Genomic DNA, 18,777 nt, shown 5'->3' with positions numbered 1-18,777 from the left:
CCTTGCAGTGGATGGAAGCAGTGTACACAATTATTGATGCCAATTCTCATACAATGCTAATCTGATGTAGGATATGCCAAATTGAAGGGGATTGTTTCAGCTGTGTGAACTATGCACAGGCAATCTTGTCTTTGAAGTAATCGTGTCATAATATTTAACTTCCTGAAAGGGCAACCAAGAGGCCTGGACTAACTAGACCAGCCAAGTCCTGCGAACATAGCTGTCAGACTGGGTCAGCAGCAAGTGGTGAAAGAGCCAACATGAGGGATAAACCTTGATTTCATCCTCACCAAATGACCAGTTGTAAATACATCTGTTCATGAAGGTCTCAGATGGAGTGACCATCACACAGTCCTTGTGAAGGGAAAGCCTAATCTTCACATTGAGAATACCTTACATCATTTTATGCGGCACTAACACCATGCTAAATGGGATTGGAATCAGAGCAAATCCAGCAGCTCAAAACTGGGCATGTATGAGTTACTGTAGAACATCAGCAGCAGCAGAATTGTATTCCACATCAATCTATAAATTCATGACCTTTACTACCACTACAAGGATGTACTGCTGAGGCTTTGTAAGGTGTTGGTCAGACCACATTCGGAATAATGTGAGCAACTTTAGGCCCTTATGTAAGGAAAGATGTGCTGGCCCTGGAGAGGGTCCAAAGGAGTTTCACAAGAATGATCCCAGGAATGAAAGGGTTAACATATCAGGAGCATTTGATGGCTCTGGGCCTGGAGTTCAGAAGGATGAGGGGGGATCTCATCGAAACCTACCAAATATTGAAATGCCTAGATAGAGTGGACGTGGAGAAGTTGTTTTCATTAGAAGAGTCTAGGGTCTGAGGGTACAGCCTCAGAATAAAGGGACGCCCCTTTGAAAGTGAGATGAGGAGGAGGGTGCTGAATCTGTGAAATTTGTTGCCACAGAGGGCAGTGGAGGCCAAGTCATTGGGTGTATTAATGCAGAAATTAATAGGTTCTTGATTGGTAAAAGGATTAAGGTTACAGAGAGAAGGCAGAACAATGGCATTTGAAAAAAAATCAGCCACGATTGAATGGCGGAGCAGATTTGATGGCCGAATGGCCTAATTCTGCTCCTATATCTTATGGTCTTATCAAGGCAAGGGCCAAGCCTGGTTCAGGCTAGGATGGAAGGGAATGCCAAGAACAGCACCTAACATGCTCAGAATTGAGTGCTGTGACACAGTATTAAAAGTTAGTAATAAACAGAACTAAGCAATTCCATACCAATAGATTAGAATAAAGTTCATCACTCAAATTGTAAGTGGACAACTAAACAAATAAGAGGATAGAGATCAGCACTTGACAAAGACAAGAATGAAGCATTTTCAACCATCTCCAGCTGTCAATGCTGAATGGATGGCCCATCATAGCTTCCTCCTGAGATTCCCACAACCCACAAGCCAAACTTCATCCAATTGTTCTACTCCTGTGATAATAAGAAACAGTTGACAGCACTGGATACTGAGGAGGCTATGGAACCCGAAAACACTGATTCTGAAGATGTGGCACTCCAGAACCAGCCAGACCGCTAGCCAATCTATTCTAATGGGCTACAACACAGACATCAACAATGTGGAAAATAGTCTCATTCAGAAAAACCAGGTCAAGTTCAAATCAGCGTATTACTACCCATGAGGCTACTCATGCCAGAAGGTGAAAGTTCCCCTCCTCAGTTGCTGGGCGTGGTTCTGCAGAACATGAAGTTCGTGGTATTTCTTAAGTATAAAGAAATAAGCTTATCGGACGAGTTTCCTACATCGTTTACTAACCAATGACCCCTACTGGAGGATAGTCCCGACTAACATCAGGTAAAGTCATTCAGGTTATGAATCACTTCGTTGTTGAATTGAAGACACTCAGAGCCCACTGTCTAGGCTCACAAATGAAGAATGCCTACAATGAGTAAACAACAGAAGCCTTTAAGCACAAAACTGATTTTAAAGGGAATGCCTGAATGGTGAGGCTACCACTTCCTTTCTGTACTTTTCCACTATTTTATATTTTCATTTGAGATTTTCAGAATTCCTTGGTTCCTCTCATTTCAGCGTTAACTTTTAGTACAAAAAAAGGAAAAATCTGGTAGAATAAACATAAATGGAAATACTTGGAACTGCAAAAAATTTAAATCATATCATTGACTTCTATCCTAAAAACTTGTTTTCATCTATCTCCCATTCCCATTACATTCCAAATAGTCTTACATACAAATGCTCCACCTCTAAAATAAACTTCCTTCCTTTCCCACCTTATAATTTGCATAATTCACTCATACAAACCTATTCAACCATGTTCTCAGAAAATTTAATTTTCATTTGCTTGCACCTTGACTTGAATTTTATGGATGTGTACAACTGCATTTATTCTGCTCTAGGACTGGTTCTGTAGACACAGCTTCTGTATAACAATAGAATATCACTTTCATGGCTAATCATAAGAAGTTTTCAAGTTTAGAATGGAAATAAATGAACAGATAATAGCTGGCATCAAAAAAATCAACCCTCACTGCAAATTGGGACATCACTCCTTGATATAGTAATGGATTTCTTAATCTTATGAGATCCAATTTTAAATAATGTCATGGATCAAAAACTGTGGTACATGAGTATGACCCCTTATTCTTACACCTTTTCCATTTTCGAGGCAGAAAGCACTGCTAGGCAGTAGCCGCTATCAAAAGCTTCTTTTTATACTTAACATTTTCTTGTATCAGAAGAATGTAAATTTGAATTTACAAAAGCAATGGGAGCACGAGTCAATTAGATGGTAAAATTAAACAACTATAGAGAATTTTAAAGATGAAAGAAATCTGATGAAGAGAACAAACAGCAAAATGGGTGAGCTGTAACCAGAAATGATTTCAATTACATAAAAAAAAATGTTAAATTATGCCAAAGGGTAAAAACTTCACGAAAGTTTCCTGTTTAGAAACCAGATATGGTCAGAACAGGGTGTAACTGCTGATTATAAGAGGCTTGCACAAAAGGAAAGTGCAACAGAAGGTCACACACTATAATCTGAATGATACATAGCATTAAGTGTTGTATAGAAAACTAAACAAAAATGAACAGTTTTTATTAGTCAAGTTACAGTACATATTAGATAGTCCTAATGAAAAATATTCTAAAAGAAAATTAAAATTATATGCCATAGCCTTTGATGCATTATACTGTGTTGACTGAAGTGTAAATTGAATGGTTATTGTCTTTACAGTGGCTTGTGTATTAGTAATCACAGCTTTCAAATATCTCTTGATGTTGGCATACATTCAGGATGTATAAATACACAAACACTTCCTTTTGAGAGGGTCTTTGCTATATCCAACCAACCAAATAATTAAAGATCTTGCATTTAATATATACACATCACATCAATTTTTTGTCATATGTCTATAATAGCTGAATGTCCAGTGAGAAAGAAAACAAAAATGTTTAACATGTACTAAGTTAACAAATACTCTATTGACCAGATGTGAATAAATCAAAAGCCATCATCAGTGAATATATTTGAGGTGATTGGCAAAAGAGCCAGAGATGATGAGGAGAAACTTTATAATGCAATGAGTGGGCAGGATTTGGAATGTGATGCCTGGTACGATGGTGAATAATAGCTTTTAAAATAAAATTGGAGAAAGAACATAAAAAATATAAACAGGACCAGGCTTTTGGGCCCTGAACCTGCTCTGCCATTTAACAAGATCATGGCAGATCGCTTACTTGAGTGCCACTTTCCTATGCTAACCCCATTAATTTCATTAAATATCCAAAAATCTTTTGATCTTTGACTTGAATATACAAAGCTTCTTGGGTTGAGAACTTTAAAGGTTTGTCACCATATGTGAAGAATTTTTTAAAAATCTCAGACGTGAAAGTCCAACCAGTTATTTTGAGAGTATGGCTTCTGATTCTGATCATCCCTGACCAGGAGAAACATCATCCCTACATCGACCCTGTCAAGTTCTGAAAGAATAACTTACTTATTCTCCCAATAACTGACTATATCCGTCTTAAGCCTCTCTGTATTCTCCTCATAATTCATACTGCCACATAGCTTTAAATTATCGTCAAACTTAGAAATCCTCATTCAAATAATCGATATAGATTGGGAACAACTACAGCCCAAGCTACCTCACTAGTCACAGCCTCAGAATCCAAACAAGACCCTCTTATTCTCACTTTCTATTTTCTCTCTGTCAACCAATCATAATCAAAAGCCCTTTGAAAGTCCAAATACACCACCCCCACTGGTTCCCCCTTATACATTCTGTTAGTTACAACCTCAAAAGATTCTGACACATTTGCCAAACACTTGGAGGAAAATTTGTAGGGAAATGGGGCAAGAGCAGAGGAGTGGGACTGCCTGGATTGCTCTTCAAAAGAGGAGTTGGATGGCCCATGGTTTTATGATTCCACTCACTAAGGAGTAAAAAGCAGATAAACTGAACCAACAAACAGAATAGTATAACTGACTAATTAAACCAATCAAAATATTCTCGTCATTTATGTTTGGTATGTCACCAAAGACTCTTGCAAATTTCTATAGATGTATGGTGGAGAGCATTCTGACTGATTGCGTCACAGCCTGGCATGGTGGTTCCAATTCACAGGATCGCAAGAGGCTGCAGAGGGACTCCATCACAGGCACAATCCTCCCCACCATTGAAGACAACTTCAACAGGTGATGCCTCAAGAAGGCGGCATCCATCACTGAAGACCCTCATCATCCGGGACATGCCCTCTTCACGTTACTACCATCAGGCAGGAGCCTGAAGACCCACACTCAATGATTTCGGAACAGCTTCTTCCCCTCCGCCATCAGACTTCTGAACGGTCCATGAGCACTATCTCGTTTTTGCACTCTTTAATTTTATAACTTATAGTAATTTTTATGTTTTTATGTCTTGCACTGTACTGCTGTCATAAAACAACAAATTTCACGACATATGTCAGTGATAATAAACCTGATACTGAAAAAGCTTCTACTCTTCATTTATATCTACCTTCAAATTAGCCAATGTAAGCAACATTTACAGAATATCAGAACAAGATGTTTATTTATTTTCATAATGTTTTGTAAATATTTGCCAAAGATTTTTCCCAAGGCCTAATATTACGTCATATATTTGATATTGAATAATGTCCCAAGGTTTTTCATACCAACACAATCAACAGCTTGCCTTTATAAAGCACCTTTGACATAGTAAAATCTCCTAAGGTCAGAGTAGTTATCAGACAAAATCTGATTTTGAGACTTTAGGAAAGATAACCAAAGTAACAAATTTTTACCAGCATCTTAAAGGAAAGCCAGAGAAGCACAGACCCTTAGGAAAGGAATTCCAGAGCTTAAGGGCGACGCAGCTGATAGACTAGCCATCGACAAAAAATAAAAATTTGGGAGACGTAAGTAGCCAGAACCAGAGAAACACGGAGACCATGGAAGATTATAGGACAATAAATGGTTAGAAAGATAAGAAAGGGCAATGCCATGGAGAGATTTGAAAACAAGGATGAGAGTTTTTAAACAGAACTGTTGCCAAATTGGAAGCCAACGGAAGTCAGCACAAGGATAATTTGGAGGTAGGCATGTTGATAGCCTCCAATCTACACCACCTCTTAAATGGAATACCTGTATCTTTGACTAATTCTGATGAACAAGCCACAGTACCACTTTGCTCTTCTTGTTTTTATGCAGGATTTCATGATAGATAAAACTACCTGTAACATGTGCCCTATATGCTACCACATACATGCAACAGCTGAATAGTGTTACATCATAATAACTTTTTAATACCCAGCTATTGGTTAAATGGATTTCTTTATGTCTTGAAAAATGTCGAAAAATCATTATTATTTTTCCTCTCTTAATCAAAAATTACATTCAGCAAAATTGTATGTTTCATGTCCATATGTTTCTGCTTTTGTAATTTTGTAAGCAGATTAGTCATCAGTTTTTTGCATAACTGAAAAATATTGTCCTGGATGTAAAAACTGAAGATCATCTTTAAGCAATTCTACTGTAAAATTTCCCTGAACAATAGCACAAATGTAGCCTTAGTAACCACCTTGCCAGCAATAAAGAAGAGACCTCAGCTAACCAATTGAAATGGTCCCAGCAGTCACAGTCATGACAACAGCAGAACCAATCATTTACTTTGCTGCTCAGAAAAGACAGTCATAGTCTTTATCACAATAATATTGAAACATGCTGCACAACCTTCCTCTGTGGTTTAAGAAAGCATTCTTCTGTCATCTGTTTTCTGAATCACTTAAAATGTGCTAATTGTAATAACTGATGTTAAAATGTGTTTAATGACCAATCCAATTTATTTATCCATCAGCTTTATCCAATATCAGACTTTGCTACTTGTGTTATTTAGTGAGGTCATCCATTGGATCTTTCAATTCAGCAAGCATTTCCCCCTTAAAGCTGTAAATGAAAATTTAAGCTTTATTATGATTCTACCGTGTGCATTTATTGCATATTATCAGTTAATCAGTTTGCATTTCTTACAAATAATATATACGGTTACAAAATATATTTTTTGTTTTTAAAATACATTTTGAATAAAACCAATGCTCCATCTTGTGGTCATTGCGAACGGTGCTTACTCTTTCTGCATTGTCTAAATGAAGCAGAAATTGTCTGAATCACTGCTCACGCTGATCCTCAGTGGATGTGAGAATTGAATGAAGATAAAGAGGGCTTTAACACTGTAGCCCTGTTTCTGCGTTCCACAATCACAATTAGTGAAGCTTGTTGTAGCACTAGAATCTATGATGTTGTATGACATTGGGCTTCCTAATAACACATGATATAATGCCCTATAAATTATTTGGTGCCTGGAAAGGCATATTAAGCGTGCAATATGCGGCAAACTACAGAATATTTTTTGGGAAGGTCTGCTGCTGCAAAATTCTATTGCTCACAGGGCCCATTTGCAACTCCTCAGATTGTGAAGCATTAAGCAACAAGGTCTAGACAATATTCAGGCATGAGGTGAAAAGTGACAAGTATCATTTGTGCCAAGCAATGGCCATTTCTAACAAGAGAGAGTCTAACCACCTACCCTTGATATTCAATGGCATTATCCTCACCATGTCCTCCATCCTCAACATCCTGGGATTCACCATTGATCAGAAACTCAAATGGATGTCATCTAAATATAATGGCTACACAAACAAGTCAAAGACTGTGTACCCAGTGGTGGGTGACTCCTCTCCTGATGCCCCTTCCATCATCTACAAGGCACAAGTCAGAAGAGTGATGGAATACTCTCCACTTTTGCCTGGACGACTGCAGACAAAGCAACCCGTTTGACTGGCACCTAATCCATCACCCTGAACACTCATTCCCTCCACCACTGATGCACTGTGGCTGCTTAGGGATGGTACTTGCACAGTAGAATGGGAGTTCCAGGATACCTATATTCCATTGAAGAAGGAACAAATAAAGATTGTGTGGGTAAAAAAACAACTTGCAAGTGGCGGTAACTCTCATGCATCTTTAGCCCTCACTGTAGTAAAGGTTGCTAACAGGAAAGCCCTGTCAGAATAGTCTGGGCAATTAAGCACAGATATTTTGTGGATAAATCATACTAACCCCACCATATACCAGCGGTGAATCAGGAGCCAAACAAACAGGCTGTTTTGTCCTGGTTGGTGTTGGGCTTCTTGAAATTGCACCCACCTGAGCAACTATCACTCTTCCATAATCCTATAATACCTGGTGTGGCATTTCCCAGTTTAGGTTTATGTCCTGTTTGATGTGCCTTGAGAAATTTGGCTGCTGCAAGGCACTTGCCCTTGGGTTGTTACTAGCAAACTTCCTTTTTGTTTGGTGCAGATACTAGTGACCTAGACAAAACCTCTCCTATATAAGGTACTAGCCTAAATTCAGCATGCACCGAGGCTTTCACTATAGGATAATCTTCAGCTTTAAACAGATCAACTTCCTTTGCTGTACAACCTGGAGTAGGGACTTCATCTAGTCAGCAACAGAGAGTTCAATGCCATCTATGCTTCTGCAACTCTAAAATGACCAATTATTCATTTCTTTCATTTAAAGTCTGGATGCACTCCAATAACAATTGATCACTTGCCTGATATTCTAACCCCCAGCCATGTGTAAACTCTCTGGGAAAGCTTTTCATCCAACCTTTACCTACTCAAGTAAGCAACTGGCTTTCCAATGGAAAATTAAGCCAGTTGGCAATGTGATTAGGGATGCAGTTGACAATTGATCCAGATGCTCCATTTTTTTTTATTGTTGGAAAATGCTGATTATTTTATTTCATTACCCTTGGAATTTTAACAAAAGATAATGCGTTAAACATCTGTTAAAGCAAATATTCAGGCAAATTTCAATCATCCAAGGCAATGATGGGAAGTGGACAACCAACTGATAATTCAAATCACATTAAAACACATTTAATGTGTTGCACAGTACTTATTTCATGTCTGTAGCACTCACATAAACAGTTTGCACTCAAGATTTGCACAGTTTCACCTTGCGGAGTCGGGAGTTGGAGCGAGATTTGGAGCAGGACCTTTGAACAGAGGTGAGTCTCTGTGGAGTGGGGAGCTAAGGCTTTGGTTCAAGAGGCTTCAGTGAGAAGAGGCGAAGGTAAGTCTCCAGTAAGTTTCTTCCTTTCTTTGTTTTGGTGTTCCCTTTAGTGCAGAGTAGCAAGAATGGCTCCAGGGTCAGTGGTGTGTACAGCTTGTGAGATGTGGGAGTTCTGGGAGACATCCAGTCTCCCTGATAACTACATCTGCACGAGGTGCATCCAGCTGCAGCTCCTTATAGACCGTGTTAGGGAACTGGAGCTGCAGCTGGATGACCTTCGGCTCCTACGGGATAACAAGGAGTACATAGACAAGAGCTACAGGGAGGCAGCCACTCCGAAGCTGCAGGAGGCAGGTAGCTGGGTGACTGTCAGGAGAAGGACAGAGAATAGGCAGGTAGTGCAGAGTACTCCTGTGGCCATTCCCCTCAATAACAGGCATACTGCTTTGGATACTGTTGGGGGGGATGACCTACCAGGGGAAAACTGCAGTGACCAGGTCTCTGGCACTGAGCCTGGTCGTGTGGTGCAGAGGGGAAAGGGGGAGAAGAGGAGAGTGGTAGTGATAGGGGATTCCATAGTAAGGGGGGCCAGACAGGAGATTCTGTGGACATGAAAGAGTCTCGCAGATGGTATGTTGCCTTCCCGGTGCCAGGGTCAGGGATGCCTCGGATCGAGTCCACAGCATTCTGAAGGGGGAGGGAAAACAGCCAGAGGTCATGGTACATATTGGTACCAATGACATAGGTAGAAAAAGAGATGAGGTCCTGAAAGAGGGAATATAGGGAGTTAGGTAGGAAGCTGAAAAGCATGACCTCAAGGGTAGTAATTTCTGGATTGCTGCCTGTGCCACGTGCCAATGAGGGTAAGAATAGGGTGATTTGGCAGATGAATGCGTGGCTGAGAAATTGGTGCAGGGAGCAGGGTTTCAGATTTGTTGATCATTGGGATCTCTTCTGGGGAAGGTACAACCTGTACAAAAGGGACGGGTTACACCTGAACTGGAGGGGGACCAATATTCTTGTGGGCAGGTTTGCTAGAACTGTTGGGGAGGGTTTAAACTAGTTTGGCAGGGGGATGGGAACCAGAGTGATAGGTCAGAGGTTGGTTCATTTAGTGTACAAGTAGATGCAGAGTGTAGAAAGACTGTGAAGAAGGATAGGCAGTTGAGAGGGCAAAATTGCAGTCAGTTGGATGGGCTGACGTTTGTCTACTTTCATGCGAGAAGTATCAGGAACAAGGCTGATGAACTTAGAGCATGGGTAAGTATGTGGAACTATGACGTGGTGGCCATTACAGATACTTGGCTGTCGCAAGGATAGGAATGACTGCTGGATATTCCAGGGTTTAGATGTTTCAAAAGGTACAGGGATGGAGGTAAAAGAGGTGGGGGAGTGGCTTTGCTGATCAGGGACAGTGTCACAGCTGTAGAAAGGGAGGATGTCCTGGAGGAATCGTCCACTGAGTCAGTGTGGGTGGAAGTCAGAAACGGGAAGAGAGCGATCACTCTATTGGGAGTATTCTACAGACACTAAGGAGCAGATCGGGAGACAGATTTTGGAGAGGTGCAAAAATAACAGGGTTGCTGTCATGGGTGATTTCAACTTCCCTAATATTGATTGGCACCTCCTTAGTGTAAAGGGGATAGATGGGACGGAGTTTGTTCGGTGTGTCCAGGAAGGATTCCTGATACAGTATGTGGACAGGCTGACTAGAGGCGCCATACTGGACCTGGTACTAGGCAATGAGCCTGATCAGGTTTCAGATCTCTTGGTGGGAGAGCATTTTGGAGATAGTGACCATAACTCCTTGACCTTTACCATAGCCTTGGAGAGGGATAGGAGGAAACGATATGGGAAAGTATTTAACTGGGGGAGGGGAAATTATGATGCTATTAGGTAGGAACTTGGGAGCGTTAATTGGGAACAGATGTTCTTGGGGAAGTGCACAGCAGAAATGTGGAGGCTGTTTAAGGAATACTTGCATGGGGCTCTGGATAGGTTTGTCCCATTGAAGCAGGGTAAGGATGGTAGAGTGAAGGAACCGTGGTTGACACGAGATGTAGACTATCTTGTCAAGAGGAAGAAAGAAGCTTACCTGAGGTTTAGAAAGCATGGATCAGACAGGGCCCTGGACAGTTACAAGGTAGCCAGGAGGGTGCTTAAGAATGGACTTAGGAGAGCTAGAAGGGGGCAGGAGAAGTTCTTGGCGAGTAGGATCAAGGAAAACCCCAAGGCGTTCTAAATGAATGTGAAGAGTAAGAGGATGACTAGAGTGAGGGTTGGACCAATCAGGGATAAAAGAGGAAACATGTGCCTGGAGTCGGAAGTGGTAGGGGAGGTCCCTAATGAATACTTAGCTTCAGTACTCACCAGAAAGAGAGAGAACTTGAAGTTTGTGAGGATGGCGTACAACAGGCTGATATGCTAGGGCATGTCAATGTGAGGAAAGAGGATGTGCTGGAACTACTGAAAAACTTTAGGATAGATAAGTCACTGGGGAGGGACGGGATATATCCAAGGTTATTAAGGGAAGGGAAGGAAGAGATTGCTGCACTTTTGGTGATGATCTTTGCATCCTCACTGGCCACAGGAGTAGTGCTAGATGACTGGAGGGTGGCAAGTGTTGTTTCTTTGTTTAAGAAAGGGAGTAGGGATAACCCTATAAGGGGGATGTCAGGGGTAAGTTTTTTTTTTACACAGAATGGTGGGTGCGTGGAACGCACTGCCTGCAGAGATTGTGGGGGCAGATACATTAGGGACATTTAAGAGACTCTTAGATAGACACGTGAATGATAGAAAAATAGGGGGCTATGTGGGAGGGAAGGGTTAGGTAGATCTTAGAGCAGGATAAAATGTCGGCACAACATTGTGGGCCGAACGGCCTGTACTGTGCTGTAGTGTTCTATGTTCTATATTTACAGTACAATATGACTCCAAGATTCAGTACTGCTGTGTAAATGGCTTCAATAAATTTGAAAGTTTAATCATTTTCTAATATAATCTTACTTAATTGGAGGTAATGCACTATTACTGTAATCTTACTGCTATTAATATAATATTACTGTACTAATTAATGCACAATTACAGTACTCTTCCTATTAATGCAATCTTACTGTATTCTTGGTGGCAGGGTTTTAAGCCTGGAAGTGCAGGCTTTTTAAATTTGAAACTGCAAGCTTTTAAAACTGAATGCTTGGGACTTATTAAACCTGAAAGTGCAGGCATTTTAAACTGAAGGTATGCTTTTTATAAAGTAGGTGTGGGTCTTAAAAGAGTTCCACAATTAAGCCCTAACTGCTGATCAGCTATTGATTAATCAAAAATCTAGCGTCGGGATACTTACAGGGAAGCTGGATGAACACATAAGAGAGAAGGGAGGATATGCAGAAAGGATTAAAGAAATAAAAAAAACAGAAAATGTTGGAAATACTCATCAGATCAGGCACCATTTGTGAAGAGAGAAACAGCTGGTTTCATGTTGGGTTCTGACGAAAAGTCATCAACCTGAAATGTTAACTCTGTTTCAGGTTACAGATGCTGCCTGACCTGCTCTCTACTTTCATCATTTTCTGTTTTTTTTACAGATTTCCAGTATCTGCAGTTTTATGATTTTCATTTAGGATTAAAGGAGGTATTCCAAGTATATGTAATTCTATGTATTATAGCCAGAAGACATGCCCTACACCTGGTAAAAGATATAAAATTATTATTAATTTATTATTAATAATTTATGATCATCCACAGCATGTGCACCATTAATCCACAGAAATTACATCTATTTTTTACTGTGCTCTTTGGTTTCTTTTCTGCTTGTTGAATAAGGTCCTTGGATTTTTTTTTACTTTGGTCTCTTTTGATATTTTCCATCATTACTCTGCGTTACAGAAGCAAACTTTGACATTGGAAGATGATAAAGGTCAGCACAATTGAACAGCTTGTACAGCAACTGCCTCATAATTCCAGTAACCTAGGTTCAATTGTGACCTCCAGTGCTGTCTGAATGGAGTCTCTGACCACATGGGTTTTCCCCAGGTGCTGCAGTTTTCTTTCACATCTGAAAGACATGCCAGTTGGTAGCTTAAGTAGCCACTGTATATTGCCCCTAGTGTGTAGGTCAGTGGTGGGATCTGCGGAAGTTGATGGGAACGTGGGGAGAAGAGGTTACAGGGAAAATTATTGGGGAATAGCATTGCTCTGCCAACTGGCAAAGATTCAATGGGCTGAATTGGCCTCTTTCTATGTCATAAGGAAATACGGTACATCAAGGCAGCATAATGCCACAGCAGGTAGTGCGGCTGCTTCATAGCTACAGTGATCTGGGTTCAATCCTGATCTCTGGTGCTGTGTGGAATTTGCATGCTCTCCTTGTGACAGTGTAGATTTCTTCTGGATGCTCCATTTCTTCCCTCATCCCAGAGATATTATGGCTGGTTAGTTAATTGGCCACTGTAAATTACCCCGGGTGTAAGTGAGCAGTAAGATAAGATTTCTTTATTAGTTACATGACATCAAAACACACAGTGAAATACATCTTTGTGTACAATGTTCTAGGGGTAGCCCAAAAGTGTTGCCATGCTTCTGGCACCAACATAGCATGCCCACAACTTCCCAACCTGTACATCTTTGGAATGTGGGAGGAAACCCGAGCACCCAGAGGAAACCCACGCAGACACAGGGAGAACGTACAAACTCCTTACATACAGCGGCCGGAATTGAACGCAGGTCGCTGGCACTGTAATGGTGTCATGCTAACCGTTACACTACCGTGGTAAAAGAATCAGGGTGGAGTTGATGGGTATGTGTGAGAAAATGGGAATGGGATGGATGGAGTTGTTCTGAGAGCATTGGTCTGAACGGCCTCCCTCTCTGTCATGAGAAAGTACAAAATATGTCCTCTCCCAGTTTTCTTTTTCTGTCCATGGTTATTTACACTACCTCTAAATGTATTTGTATGCTCTATAATTAAATATAACCACAGTTCAAGTCCTGTATTATTAAGTACACTATTGATGGTTACTGAGTAGTATGTGGACCAATTTGCTCAACCATGTTCAGTGTTCATCTCGTTCCCAAGCTTCACATGTACTCATACTTCTAGGAAACAGCTGAAGCTTCAGAGCATTACAAAAAAGAATCAAACCAGAATGATAGTTTAGGATGGAATGAGATCAAACCTCTGGGCAGTGGATTTACAAGTGCACAGTGGTTAATGCTGTAGCATCATAGCTCCAGCAATCCAGGTTCAATTCAATGGGTGTGATTAGTATGTTAATGGCCCCTAGTATAGGGGGCAGGGCAGAAGAATGAGGTGATGGGGAGAAGATCATGGGGATGCAACAGGAAATATAGGATTAGTGTAGATGGGTGCTTGATGTTCAGTGGGGGCCCGATAGGTCGAATGGCCTGTTTACATGCTTTATGACTTATTTCAACAATGGAGGACAACATAGGAAGGAGCATTGCTAAGAGTAAAGTGTAGCAATACTCCTTCCTACAAGTAGTGGATGGTAGAAATTTGCAACTCTGACTCGTACATTGCAATTGGCTGTCAATTATAGAGGTTTTCAGATTAACATTTTTTTAAAACTCCACTCACTTTCTATGTGTTTTCTTTTAGGATATGTGGAACAGTTCTTGTCTCAGCCTCTTTTTCTCTCACCACAGATACGGCCTAACTCACTCAGTACTTCTGGCATTTTTACATTTTTCTTTCAGATTTCCAATATATGCATTTTTGTTTGCTTTTTGGTGACTCTTTCAATTGCTGATTTTAAACCTAAGATTTGATGGATGATTGATAATGAATGAATTTTGTTCTGCTAAAACATCCTGAACTGTTAATTGTATTTCCTTTTCCATAAGTATTGCTTGACCTGCTGAGCAATTATTGCTTTAATTTCAGATTTCCAAGTTCCAGATCATTTTTCTTTGGGATTAAGTGACATTGGGAAAACCAAGGCATCAATGGGACAACAGGAGCAAGGGCCTAAATGACCAAATTCTCTTTATTGACAACTGAGGAAACTGAGGAACAAGTTGAACCTACACTCCCTGGAGTTGAGATGAATGATAGGTGTTCTTCTTAAATGTGCAAGATTCTAAGTAGATTTGACAGGATAGATGCTGACAGCATGTTTCCTCTCCCGAGGAAATAGAGTTATACGGAATGGAAACAGGCCCTTCAGCCCACTGAACCACCAACCGGTACATCTTTGGGATGTAGGAGGAAACCCATGCAGTCACAGGGAGAATGTGCAAACTCCACACAGACAGCACCGAAGGTCAGGATTGAACCTGGGTCACTGGAGCTTTGAGGCAGCAGCTCTACCACTGTGCCACCTCAAATCTCTATGGAATCTAGGTTAAACGGTCCCCCCATTTAAGACAGAGATAAGGAGGAATTTCTTCTCTAGAGGCTTGTAAGCCTTTGTAATTCTCTGCTGCAAAAGCTGTGCAGGAAAAGCCATTGAATATATTGCAGAATGAGATAAACAGATATTTTTGGTCTATAGGTAAGTCAAGAGGCATGGAAAGTGGAGCTGTGCAGGTGAGGTCATTGAATATATTGCAGACATTCTTGGTCTACAAGTGAGTCAAGGGATATGGAAAGTGGAGCTGTGCAGGGAAAGTCATTGAATATATTGCAGACTGAGATGAGCATATATTTTTGGTCTTTAGGTAAGTCAGGTGTATGAAAGGTGGAGCTATGCAGGAAAAGTCATTGAATACATTGCAGAATGAAATAAACAGTTTTGGTCTGGAGGCAATTCAAGGGGTATGGAAAGTGGAGCTGCAACAGAAGTCAATGAACATATTGCAGACAGATAAACATATATTTTTGTTCTATAGAGGTATGGAAAGTGGAGCTGTGCAGGAAAAGTCACTGAATACATCGCAGACCGAGGTAAACATATTTTTGGTCAACAGGTAAGTCAAGTGGAGCTGATGATGCGGGATGGTTTTGAACGTCTGAGGGTGAAGTGGGTCAGTTTATGTTTTAAAAAAACTAAAGAAATAAAAAGGTCCTAGTATTTGTTCGTTGGCTTTACTGAGAGCAGCAGGTAATTGGGTGGAGGGGTGGTGTGTGAGTGGGGAGACTGACTTACCACAGCCTCCTTTAAGGAGGGCCATGCTGTGGAGCTCGCTGTTTGTAAACAGATGCCACTTCAAGATGGCGGCGGGAGGGAGCAACCTCAGCGCCTGCAACAGAGTCAACGTCCCTAATGGCGGCGGCTCGGGCAGCCCGACCCTCGGCACCGGCTCGTCGCCACCTCCCTCGATGTTAGGGGCCGGTCCGGGAGGGGCAGCGGCCGCCGCCGCCGCCGCGGTGGTGATCTACCGGGAGCCCATGTACAACTGGCAGGCCACGAAGACGACGGTGAAGGAGCGCTTCGCCTTCCTGTTCAACAACGAGATCCTGAGCGACGTGCACTTCCTGGTGGGCAAGGGGATGGGGACGCAGCGCATCCCCGCTCACCGCTTCGTGCTGGCCGTCGGCAGCGCCGTCTTCGACGCCATGTTCAACGGCGGGATGGCCACCACCTCCACCGAGATCGAGCTGCCCGACGTGGAGCCCGCCGCCTTCCTCGCCCTGCTCAAGTGAGTGCGGCCTCGGGCCGGCGAGAGGCGCGGGCGGGCGGGCGGGGAGGGGGCGGCGGTTGGCAGCTCGAGCGTTCAAACATTTAAACCGGTCCCGCGGCGGGCGCGGGGCCTGGCGGCGCTCGGCCGGTAACCGGCGGCGGGGGAGCAACGAGGAGCTCATCCTCCCTCGGCCGCCTGCCCCATAGCTGTGCTCTCTTCCTACTTTCACCGACAGTTTTATTCCCACTTTATTACTTTTAACGAGGCACTTCCATTATTTTTATGGCTATTTGCACCGTATTCTACTTGAGGTGGACATTTTTCACTTTTCTTAGTGAGGAACAGTTTTTTTCAGCATAAACGATTTTTCATGCAAATGTTTTTGTTTCGTCTGTTTGGCCCGCGGTTATTTTGTGCAGGCTGTTGCTTTCAGCAGGGAGAAAGCCGCAGAGCATCGAGGTGGTTTCCTCTCCGGATCACGCCCTGTAGCGGAGGGGAGGGCGGGTCCCTGCAGCTCCGCCGATTCATCCATGCGCTCCGCAAGCGGTTGCAGCACTGGGGACGATGCCGGCGCTCTCTAGGGCAGAGCTTCATGGCAGACGTTCTCCACCCCCCCCCCCAAGTTTTTTTGGAAGGACTTCCACTAGATTGCCCAAACCCACGTTTTTGTGTCGGTAACGAGGTATACCTTTTGTGTGCGAGGTTGGGCATTTTCTCTGCTGACAATGGAAACCGAGAAATCTCACTTGATTTACTACAGAATAATTGCAGAAGGCTAATTCATAGCAGAGCAACTTAAAGTCGTCAAACCTCGTCAATCTAAAATTGGCTTTGAAATTGAATTCATGTTTTGTTTTCAGTCTCCGGCTTTGATTTTTTTTAACATTTACTATCAGTTTTGTTTCCTTTTTTTTTAAAAGACGTTCCAGATTTTTTTCTGTTTAGTGCCCCGCCTTTCTTTTGCACTTGCGCTCTGATATGGACTACACCGTCCCAATGCTTCTCTCCTTCCCCCACCCACCACTGTTTTTGACCATTGTGTTTTATTCCCCTTGTTTAAGCTTCATGTTCAGCTTTGAAACACTGCTGTTGCAAAATGCACAGGTTTAATATGCCAAGCTGGGTTGGAGTTTGACCTGGCACGTTTTATGTGCATCTTGCTTCATTATGCAGTAATGCACAGCAGACATAATATAGTTGGCAATGCCTTTGAAATTTTCTACTGGCTGTCTAATGTGCTATGACTTATTTTACTTTCGTTTCTTTCAAAAGCTTGCTTTAAAGAATTGATACAGCTTTTGAACATAGTGGCAGTATTATGTATGTATTTGCCTATAATAGATTTTTATTTGAGTTTGGGCAGTGTGTTGGTGAGCTATTTAACTATGAGAATTGTGGCACTTGGCCCTGTTGTTATTTAATATTGATAATGCATGCTCTGTGACAGGAATTAACACACAAGAAGGGCTACAATCCTGAATAATATTTTCTCCCCAAAGACAGCTGCATCATGGGAATTGAAGCTGTGACCTCTTTTTGTACAATAGAGTTCAGAGTTGTACAACATGGAAATGGGCCCTTTGGCTCATGCTGACCTTTTATTTCATCTGCACTAATCCTATTTGCTGGCAGTGGGTCTGTATCCTTCTAGGCCTTGCAAGTGGATACCCTTTACCTGCTAGATTACTAGGGAAGTTGTTTAATAACCATCATTAATTAACAATACAAAAACAAACACTCTGCTTTACTGTTCTGACTGAATTTAGGACAGACTCTCACTTTACTGATTGTTATTTAACTGTAAAGTGTTTCTTTCTATGTCTCTAGGATTCCAGAGGAAACATTGCTGATGGTTCAGTAATCAAATTTTTAGCTTGCCCGCACTCTTCTGAAGCAGTTTGGGATGTTTAATTTTTTTTAAACACTTGTTAACTGCAATTTGTTGTAAATGTTTGTGTGTGTTTTGGCCTTAGCCAAATTAAGGGTAGAGTTGTTGAATCTTTTTCTTTCAAATGGATGATTGATTTACTGACATTAACACACAAGTCACATCTCCATTTTAGGATTTGGAAAGATTTTTAGAAAACTGTTATAGGTTCAATTCATTAATGTGTTTTATTGCTGGTGTGCCATTTTTGGTTTCTTGAATAAAGTTGGAAAGTAACCATAGTGGTTCCAAGAAAAATATTTATTTGAGTGCAGAATTATGCTCAGAACAAGCTAGTAGTTTTAACAGCAGCTTGCTGATTTGTAAGAGGTAATGGTTAAAAATTATTAATCTTCACTATAAGTGGACTTCATCAGTACAAAGTTTTTTTATCTAGCCATTGCATTCTTATATATTTTATTTTACTGCTGGCTCCCTTTGCCTAGATGTCACACAGCCAGGCTTAGCTGTAACTAAAACTGTTGTATATTGTTAGCTCAGTTGTAGTTGGACTTGTTTGTCCAATTAAAGTCAGGCTCTCTATTGTAACTGTACTTAGTAAAGACCCTCTTAACCACATAAATGGTACTATTCTGTATTACTTTATGTATTGTGTCACAACTTGGCAAAAACATGACAAAATTTTATTGCACATGCATAGCAACCAATTTGTCAGAAGCA

At 41.5% G+C, this 18,777-nt stretch overlaps 1 protein-coding gene and 1 long non-coding RNA gene across 5 annotated transcripts in view; one reads left to right on the top strand and one right to left on the bottom strand.

Annotated features, from left to right (window-relative positions):
- Nucleotides 1-15,841, bottom strand: part of LOC127582357 (uncharacterized) — a 44,378-nt gene extending 28,537 nt beyond the window's left edge. Inside the window, exon 1 of the long non-coding RNA XR_007958105.1 lies at nt 15,695-15,841. This is a non-coding gene — a long non-coding RNA (uncharacterized LOC127582357). The remainder of the gene's footprint in view (nt 1-15,694) is intronic.
- LOC127582355 (BTB/POZ domain-containing protein 2-like) overlaps nt 15,646-18,777 on the top strand; it is a 31,105-nt gene continuing 27,973 nt past the window's right edge. Inside the window, exon 1 of one of the 4 annotated variants that reach the window (XM_052037520.1) lies at nt 15,646-16,187. In XM_052037520.1, coding sequence (XP_051893480.1) covers nt 15,718-16,187 — 470 coding nt within the window. In that variant the 5' untranslated portion in view covers nt 15,646-15,717. The remainder of the gene's footprint in view (nt 16,188-18,777) is intronic. The other 3 variants (XM_052037521.1, XM_052037522.1, XM_052037523.1) reach the window with 3 other exon arrangements.

This window comes from Pristis pectinata, chromosome 24, assembly GCF_009764475.1.
Source record: "Pristis pectinata isolate sPriPec2 chromosome 24, sPriPec2.1.pri, whole genome shotgun sequence".
NCBI lineage: Eukaryota > Metazoa > Chordata > Chondrichthyes > Rhinopristiformes > Pristidae > Pristis > Pristis pectinata.
The sequence above is the reverse complement of the archived record's forward strand: the minus strand, read 5'-3'. Positions and strand labels throughout refer to the sequence as shown.